Below are 10,000 nucleotides of genomic sequence, written 5' to 3' on the forward strand. Positions count from 1 at the left end.
TCCTCTCCATCCTCCCCCTCCCCGCTCCCCCCCCCTCTCACGGAAGAGAATCGCTCCGGAAGTCGTGTTTCGGTATCGGTAACCGGACTGACGCTGAATTAGCTATGCTTGGCTGCGCACACCGGTTTATTACGCATGCCCCCCTTCCCCACCCTCCTCCGGCCCCACCCTATCCCCAATCGGCCTTCCAACCTCGACTCCTCCCCCCCCCCCCCCCGACCCTTTCCCCACAGACCTCCAAGACCGCCGCCCTCCCCCCTTTGTCCACACCCCTCCCCCCATCTATCCTCAAACACCTTCCCCACTACACGTAACTCCTTCCCTCACGTTTCCTTCACCACATTCCCGGCGCCCCTACCCCCCCCCCTTTCCCCACCTTTCCTCCACCACATCCCCCACGCTCCCCCTACCCACACCCCACCCCTCCAGCCTCCCTTCTCCCCACCCCTTCTTGTCCATCCATATACCTCGGTCCCGATCTGGTTCAACTCTTCCTGATGTGTACTTCTTTATTTAGTTTCACCTCCCTCCCTCCCTCCCTCCCTCCCTCCCTCCCTCCCTAACACCCAGACACCCACCCACCCACCCACCCACCCACCCACCCACCCACCCACCCACCCACCCACCCACCCTCCCTCCCTCTGCCTTACCTCGCTTGTCTATCTTTCATTTTCAGATTTTTTCCTCTCATTCTCTCCCTACTACATGCTCTTCTTTCAGATGTTCGTTTTCGTTCTTTTGACTTCAGTTACTCATTCCTCTTCTTCTTCTACTGTGTTTCCTTTTAAAGTTTGCGTCTGTCTTCATTTTCTTTTCAATTTCACATTCCACCAGTTTTACTTCTCTAGTTCTTATTTCCCGATACCTTTTCAAAATATCTTAGTCCATATTCTAGCTCTCTTTCTCTACTCATTTCTTATATATCATTCCTCTTCCACTTGTTTCCTTACAATACTGTTCATTGTCCCATTTCTACATCTTCCTCTTCTTCCTCCTTCCTCCTCTACCTAATGCCCGTTACTGCCTATTCTTTCCTAGTTCCTCCCATTATCTATTCTTACTTTTCTCTTATCCCCTTGTCTCTTCCCACCTTCTTTCTCTTTTTCCTTTCTCTCTCCTCTCTATTGTTTCTCCTCAATCCAAGGACTTTACTTTTTCACAAAAACATAAAATTAATGAATAAAATACACCTTATTTATGCTCATATAAACTTCAACAAGGAAAAAATACATCCAAAAACACTCAAAAGAAAACAAAATATCCATATCATAACAACACAATAAGACATTCCAGTGTTTCATGAACAATTGAAAACAAACACGAATATCCTTGCTATATGTCTGTGTAAAAAATATTGCAAATAATACCTCATATTTGCCCCCACAGAACCCCAAAATAAATACACAAATAAAGATTGAAAAAATAAATAATAAATGAAACTAATATGCAAAAATAAATAATAAAATAAAACTATACAAAATAAGTCTAAATGATGACAACCCTCTCCCCCACCCCCCACCCCTAAAAAAATCAAGAAAGCCTGAAATCAGGCCTAAAGAAAAACAAACGAACAAAGGTCACTCCAACACTCACTCATGAACTCCTGGATGCGGTTGTTCTGAGGCTCCGAATCGGCAATGGATTTACGGAGGCGATTCAGGTCGTCCTTCAGCTTGGCGTTCTCCATCTCCAACTCCTGAAGCTGTGAGGCAAAGATGGGAAGGGGATAAGTATGAGGGTACTGGGCAAGGTTTTGCTTCTCTGCAGTGATGGGGAAAATAGGCTTCTTGATTTTAGAGAGTGCACAGGCTATGACTATTACTCTCCCTCTCATTCATTAATATTTTCTTTCTCTTTTTCTTTCTCTCTCCTTCTCTCACATTTACTCTGATTTACTGACTCACTCTCCTTTCATCACCTAATCTCTTTTCACATCATCTCATCTCTTGTCACCTCTGTATTGCATCTCATCTCATCATATCTCATCTTATCTAAAGCACTCATTCCTTTACTAATTCACTCACTCCTGCAAATCAAATTATTTTACTGATTCACAAACTGTCACCCTGTCAGTTAACTGTCAATAAACCTATCATATTCAATCATCTGTTCACTTACATAGTAACATGTCTTGCACCTTACAAAATACTGAGTGAGGACCCATACAAAGCCACATAGCTGAGCAAGAAACAGCTTGTTTTCATGCACAAAATGTAGCCTGGAAATTATTTCTAGAATTCCTTATGTCAAAATTAGAAAAAGATTTGCTTGAGACTGAATATCCTAATAGTGCAAAATATGTATTTAACACATCTGTCTGATCTATTTCTAATGAATTAACTGAATAGCATCAAACACATGTCTTGCACTGTGAAGATACTCATTCTGATTTATCCCTTTTTCTACATATATTTTTTTTTCTGTCTCGAAAGCTGCTCTTTAAAAGCTGCACACTGGAAAACATGAAGCATCAGTGACGAAGCAAAGCTCAAGCAAAACCAGGAAAAAATATAAATATGTATTTCATCCTAACATAATACATCCTAATATAATACAGATACATAACTATTACTTCCTGAAATGTTTGGGAGGGGAGACAGAAGCATGGGGTTGAGGAAATCTAGTAAGGTTTTACTCTGTCTCCAGAGATCATACTCATATCTAGTGCATAAACAGTCCTAACCTCTAAAAAAAATATCCAACTATTCTAATTAACCTATACCACAGAAAAGATAGAAAAAAAATATACTATAGTAAAAATCCTTTATAGTTGCAGTCTTGATTTTACATTCACACATAGGCACATAAATCTCTAACATGGAAAAAGCTAACTTACCTTTTCCAAAAAAAATCATTCTTTAGTTCCTTCTCAAGCTAAGACTCATCCCCATAACAAAAATAGCAAATACTCAGTTACAGAACATGACCCAACCCCAAACTATTTCCTGACACTTAGATGTAAGAACAGTAAAAATGGAAATGAATCTCTGAAATGTTACATAATTTGCATTGCGATATTAATTACTTTCTTTAGTAGCAGGACAACATACACACAGGGGAACTACATTCCTCTGGCTCCTCTAGTTTACAGCGGCTCTCTAGCCTGCAGTGCGAGGCCTACCCGTATCAACTCCTGTGCATGCTGCGAGTCGTCCAGGGGTGAGGACGAACTTTCTAGCTGGTCTATGCGCTTAGCCATTGTCCGCCGCTCCTTTTCTAACTCACGCACTTTGTTTTGCAGTTGTAGAACCAGGGTGATGTCCTCCACCTAGAGCCAGATCACCATAGAGGAGACACCATGCAGCAAGAGGGTGTTGCACAAAGAGGAGGAAGGGGGGGTTAGTTAGGTAAGAGATATTATGTGTGTAAAGAGAGGAGAAAAATATCAAACCTTTCTCATTTGGGGTGCTTTGTTAATTCAAAATCTGTGTTTTAGCACATATCATAATGACTCCCATTCATGATAGAACAAATAGTAATTCCATGCCTAGAAAAAACAGTAACATTACACACACCATCAGCTCAATGACCATAAAGAGCTGAGAATCACTATAATATGTGCTAGATTATTTCATGCATTAATCATTATTTTTGTAGGAGCTTAACCCTCTAGTTATTAAAGGCTAAAGTCACAAAGAAGTCTCCAAGGTGAATTAGGACCAAAGTACAGACACTCCAAGTAGAGAGATTATATGTTCCACAATAAAGTTAAAAGCTATGAGAAACATCAGCTTTTGTTCAGCATCACACATGTTTTTTTTTCTGTATTTTTATGTATTATTTATTTTCTGTTGCTATGAAGCCAGTTAAGTGTAGGATGTATTGTTTTTTTAAATATTTTCTCTTCTTTTTTTACTCTGACTTTTGTTATTTGAAATTTGCAATATGTAGATAAAGTTAGTGAAGCTATTCACTGTGAATGAAAGCCCAACCTTCATGCAGATCAAAGCATTTAAAAAAAAAAAGCATCATAACTGCCAATTCTCCAAAAAGTCAAACAAGCAAAATATCTCACTTTAGAATTACTGTTTTCTGAAGTTTAAAACCAAGAGCAACAGAACCTGCTGTTGTTTTTCATAATTCATATGAAAGAGGACTAAACTTGAAATTAAAATTCATTATTTTCAAGTAAAAAAACTAACTACCTTGACTACCAATATTTTAGGGTAGAAAGTGAAAAATGAAAGTTTTATATTATCTGAGGAACTACACCCAAATATTGTTCTACAATTTTTAAAATATGGTTTGAGATGTCCAGTTATAAAGAAGGGGGATTGGTATAACAATATCTAAAGATTTTACTTATGAATATAAAAAAAACTACAAGATTGAAAAAAGAGAATGTGGTTTATTTAAAGTGGAAATTGCTTTCTACATGAATCGGGTGCTTCATATCAAAACTAAGAATAGAAACTTCACACAATTACACATCTATCACTAATCTTATACTACAATAGAACACAGGATAGTAAGTGTCCTTCTACAAAAAAAAAACAAAAAAACATTAGGATAAAAAAAAAAAAAAAAAATGGGAAAAAAGAAAGAAACAAATACAGATAAACTCTCCATCAACGTACCTTTTCTGGCACAGGAATCCTAATTTCTGAAGTGTCACCCTTCTGAGGTGAACCCCAATCAATCGACTCAAGGTTTCTGCTGTTGTCAGATGCTTCGCTTGCTCGACTGCGGACTGAGCCATATCCCACATCCTGAAAATGAGGATTCATTGAATGAGTCATTTGCAATACCAAAAAGGAATAAGTGCTGTTAGTAGTACCTGAATCACAGCTCCTTTACTAAGTTAATGAAAAGCTTACATATTTTCTATTGGCAAAATGTTGCAAAAAGCTGAAATAAGCAGATAAAAAAGGTTACATAAAAAGTAAAAAAAAATACAAGCACTTCTGCCTTACAATATTTTTTGAAGACATTCATTAGAGATGTTACATTGTTACATTTCCAGTAGATGTATCTCTTAGCTAAGTGAGCAAAGATACACTGTGGCTCAAGAAAGAAGCCATACACCAAGCATTATGCTCATAAACAGCCAGAAGTATTGGATATTGTAATATGGCCTTTCTTGGCAGTGACAGATAAGAATCATAATTTGTTATATGCCAATAAAGCAATAAAGAGCACTACTTCAACTTGCATACATACAGAAAAATATGTATAGTCAAAATCTGATGTACTGAATACACTTTGAATGATAATTGTAGTTTTCACGAATATTATCACTGTTAAAGAGTAAAATGACAGAAGTATGGTATAGAGACTAGTTAACACTACACCAACTAAGCCCTAAAACAATCACAAAAAATAGAAATCAAAGTGTTGAACTCAAAGACTTAACCATACCCACTGCCTCCAAACCCAGACTAGTAAAAACTATTACAAGACAAAGTGTCTGAGTTACAAAAAAATATGAACCTAATTATTTATCTGAATTAACCATTAGAACCTAGCAATTGCACTGTCCACTGTAGGTCATTGTTTTGTGAATTTTGTTAACACAGAGATGGCTCCACATGGGCTTAGTTGTGTGTAAGCAAAATTAATAAACTAAAACCACAATGGACATGGCATGTAGATGCAGCCACCCAGGCATTAATGGGTAAGCAAGCAATCCATATACTAATAAAATTATGATCATCTGTTACCATCATCCTAAAATACAAAAAACGGACTAAATTTCAAATCATCCTTAAAAACTACGAGCAATAAATATAAAAAATCTCTAATCACATACAAAAGAGTATCTAACCTCATATCACATATCCTAATTTTGTATTCATCTATCCCTCTGAGTCTATGTACATAAAAATTTTATCTTTTTTTAACACAACTTTTAGTAAAGAGTAACTTACTGACATCCAATCCTGGGAAGCATCAGAGATAAATGGAATAAACTCAATATTAAAATAAAATTGACCATGATGCATAAAAAGATGCATTTTCTTTCTTTTTTTGAACAGCATTCCCATAATTTTAGCAAGAGTGTTAGTGTAATGTTTCTTGTAAATTAAATAACTTCACTTGTAGTTCATGCAGCTTACTGGATCATAACATGCTGTAGTAAGTATAGCACTTATAGCATAAAATGGCTATTATTCCAAGACCTTCAAAAACAGTCAAAAATAAAACTGCAATCAGACAAAACATGATTCTAACAATGTAAAAATAAACATGCATCTATACAGCATATACTCTGCAAATTATAACTTCATATCAACTTTATAAGATCTATATCTGTCTGCAATTACTCCACTGACATCTCAGTGTACAGGCAAAGTCACTGGTTTTGTTTCAGTAATTTTGTTTATACAAAGATGGCTCCGAAAGCACTTAGTCACCTGTTTCACATCACAGATTACCCTACTGCATGAATTTTTAGAAAGTTTTTTTTATTACTTCATTACTGTTAATAATTATGGAATAATGATATTAACCCTTTGGATCCGGATGCTTAACAGCCATCATGTGGCCCAAAAATACAGGCTAATGTGAGTGGACGTTCTGATGGGTGTGTGGCTATTGTGTGGTGACAAGACTCTGTGTCCCCTTTGCAAGGTGTTTTTTTTTCTGCAAAAGTGTTTTTTGCTTTTTTGCCACTTTCCAATATCTATATTTGTCATTTGATATCTTTTATCCAGATGGTAATAGACTGTTTTCCTTGCACTCTCTAGGGTAGTCTATGACTCAGTGCAATAATAATTGCAATAAGTAACAATTTGATATTTGTGTAATTTTTTTTTCATAATATTCAACTTTATAATACAACCTGCGCCACCAGGCAGAAATAGGATCCTGAGCATGGAAATAGCCTCTTCCCTGAAGCTGGTGCTCTTCCAGTCTTGTTTATCAATGGAAATAATGCAAATGCCCCTTCCTTAATGCCAAATGAGTCTAATCACCCTCCAAAAGCTTTGTGCACTCATGGCAAGTCTATCCTGTCACCCCAGCCTTCAGCCAAAATGCTTATGATGGCATCCCAGCTCAAAGCCAGATTTTCCCATGACAGTCACCCAGCCCTCAGGCCAAATTTTTTTCAAGACGTGACAACCACATCATCCAGACCACAATGATTAATAGTGTTAATAATGACAAAAGGAACAGAAATTTAAAATTTTGCATTGAAAATTCCAGGATTGAGGTAAACAGGCATCATTAAGTAAGTCTGGTAGCAGATTCCTTGAGATCTAAATGCCTGTGAAGTCAACTATGCATAAACAAAATTAATAAAACAAAACCATATTAGATAGTGCATGTACTCACTGTCTATGGGTTAAATCAGAGACTAATGCCTCAATCCAATTGTTATGATCAAGCACATAAGCAAAGTCAATCTGCATATTCTGGCTTTCAAAACATTTGATATTACATAAATATGGATGTTACAGCTCTCTATTCATAATAAACAAATATTCCAGATATTCACTTAAATCTAGAATTTTGTACATCAAACAAAGCGATCAGTTTAATTCTAATAAATTTAGTGATCTATTCTCCTTATTTCTAACTATTAATAATTTTCTTCCTATAATAAAGATTAATTCTTTTACAAACACACAAAGAGAGAAAATATAATAAATTACACTCAGTTACAGAATATAAACAACGCATTACATTACGAAAAGTCTCCACTGCAGAATACAAATATCAGTGGTGCAATCAATAGAGATCAAAAGAGAACAAGATAAAACTATTACTTACATCATCGACTATGATTGAGTTGAATTCTGATGCGTCATCACGCACCAATTCTGTTGGCGCATCACTTGCCCCACTTAGGTTGCTCACATTACTGGCTGTTCTCTGTGTGCCATAATAATTTTAGTGTTTAATGCACCATGTATCAAAAGGTAAACATGTTTTGTACTAAAATGTAAGCAAAGAATTCTCAATAATACAGATTTATGAACATATTCACAAAGGTACCTGTACTCATAAAAAGTATTTTCCCAATCATCTTCATTTCCAAGAGCTAATTTTTTTTTTTAATCACAAAAGAGGATGGAGGAAAGCCAGTCCTTCTTAATACCTCTCTCAACCTAACCAACCACATACAAAGGAGCAAACCAAACCTTGTGCGAGTTGCCACCCATCATTTTTGCCATCTGTTCCTCCATCTGTTCGTTCTTCTGCTCCAGACGGTTGAACTCCTTCAACAGTCGCTGGTAGGAGGACTTCTCTTCAGAGTACTCCATTATCATTTGTTGCTTCTCAGCCTCATACTTGCGTTTCAGCAGCTCTGTTAGTAAAGATATATGTTAACAAATATACAAAGTGTGAAAAAATTAAAAGCATAACTCAAGATTTTCTTCATTTGCTTTCAAGACACATATAACAATAAGGAAAAATGAAAATTATTACTATCATCAACTTCATCATTCTAATCATCAATACTTTTATCTTAATCATTATTATTATAATCATGATTACTATCATTATCATATAAAACAAGTTATATTTATATAAAAGAAAGATAAAAGAAATAAATACTAAAAAATATGCGACAGACTAATAATAACAATAAATAATAACATGTGATAATCATTACATACAATAACCATAGTGCCACACAAACCTTCCCCTTCTTTCTTGGCCTCTTGCTTCTTGGCAGTCATCAGTTCCTCGGTAAGCTTGGCATTTTCCGCATTGAGCTTTTCGACTAATTCACGGTTCTCCTTCTCCGCTCTCTCCTTCTCAGAAAGCACGTCCATCTTCTCACCTCTCTCCGCCTAAGAACAGCAAATACATTAGGTGTGATCTGATTGAATATTTGAGGATACATTTTTAGCTACTGTCCAAAAGTTTAGTCCTTTATGGCTTGTACCGATTATCAAGTATTTGTACTGTCCAATCAGACTTAATTGCTATTCTAACCCTAAATAAATACTAATCCTTACAATCTGTTTTAATCTTACTACTAGTTAATTCTCAATATTTTCTCCTACATCTAATGGTTATAATTTGTCAATTTCTAGTTCTTACTAAAAACCTATTAAGTCATTGTAACCAAAATGAACGAAGACAACTTAATAAGACTCCTCTTTGAATAAGTGACTAAATCTCACCTCAACCTCTTGCGTCAACTTAGCTACCATCGCCTCAAGTTCGCTGACACGGTTACTGGAGTTCTTTAGCTGTGTCTCCACTCCCTTCATCTCTGACAGCTGCTCCTTAAGGGTAACAATCTCCTCTTTGTATGTCTTGACGTTGCCCACTTCCAGTTTCTGTGGGAAAATGCAGATGAGACATTTTCATTGGTAGGTGTCAATGTGAACGACACAGAAAAATAAAGCATATTCTTATAAAAACAAAGTAGCATGAAGATTATTGTTTAAACAAACTTAACAATCAAAAGCAACTCACAGCCTCTGTGAGCTTTTGCTGCAGAGAGATAATTTTGTTTTCGAGACCCTTGTTGAGCTTCCTCTGGTGCTCCACCGATCTGGCTTCGATCTTCAGCTTCTTCAGTTGTTTCCTGGCAAGGAAGCAACGGACCATACCCTGCAAGATGATGATGCCTCCCATGGCCATTTTGTAGTGGTAGACAGCCTGCCACTTTCGCACATTCTTCTGTATAACAATAGCCTGTTGGGTGCAAAGCATTAGGATGAGATTAGTTCTGTGTTCCAGATTCTGTCATTCGTAATAGTACATAGTTAATGCATTCTCATCACCTTTATCACCATGCTTAGATATTGGTTACACATGCATCTCTAGAAAGCAATGCTTAAAATTGCCTCTGTTAAAAAATAACTCTTATTTTTATTATTTCTTCAGGAAAGTAACCATGATAGTAACTGAGGTTCAACTTTACTCACAGCTTTGACTCTGCGCATATGCTGGTATCTCTCCCTAGCCCTAGCACCTCTCGCATGTGCCTGCAGCTGAGTGACTGTGTAAACCAGCCTCTTGTACTGTACCCGCTTAACCCATCCTCGAATAGCTGCCTGAATCTTGATAGCTGCTGCAGTTCTTCGGATGTGATGCA

The 10,000-nt window shown here is 36.8% G+C and overlaps 1 protein-coding gene across 3 annotated transcripts in view; it reads right to left on the reverse strand.

Annotated features, from left to right (window-relative positions):
• Positions 1 to 10,000, reverse strand: part of LOC125037523 (unconventional myosin-Va-like) — a 119,307-nt gene that overhangs the window by 96,734 nt on the left and 12,573 nt on the right. For 2 of the 3 annotated variants that reach the window (XM_047630685.1, XM_047630686.1), the window contains 9 exons: positions 9,831 to 10,000; positions 9,376 to 9,597; positions 9,078 to 9,236; positions 8,588 to 8,741; positions 8,085 to 8,251; positions 7,714 to 7,815; positions 4,578 to 4,709; positions 3,122 to 3,268; positions 1,594 to 1,702 (listed from right to left, as the gene is read on the reverse strand). The exon at positions 9,831 to 10,000 is cut by the window's right edge and continues 5 nt beyond it. In XM_047630685.1, the coding sequence (XP_047486641.1) occupies positions 1,594 to 1,702; positions 3,122 to 3,268; positions 4,578 to 4,709; positions 7,714 to 7,815; positions 8,085 to 8,251; positions 8,588 to 8,741; positions 9,078 to 9,236; positions 9,376 to 9,597; positions 9,831 to 10,000 (1,362 nt within the window). The remainder of the gene's footprint in view (positions 1 to 1,593; positions 1,703 to 3,121; positions 3,269 to 4,577; positions 4,710 to 7,713; positions 7,816 to 8,084; positions 8,252 to 8,587; positions 8,742 to 9,077; positions 9,237 to 9,375; positions 9,598 to 9,830) is intronic. The other variant, XM_047630687.1, reaches the window with a different exon arrangement.

The sequence above is a fragment of the Penaeus chinensis genome, chromosome 23, assembly GCF_019202785.1.
Source record: "Penaeus chinensis breed Huanghai No. 1 chromosome 23, ASM1920278v2, whole genome shotgun sequence".
Classification (NCBI taxonomy): Eukaryota; Metazoa; Arthropoda; class Malacostraca; order Decapoda; family Penaeidae; genus Penaeus; species Penaeus chinensis.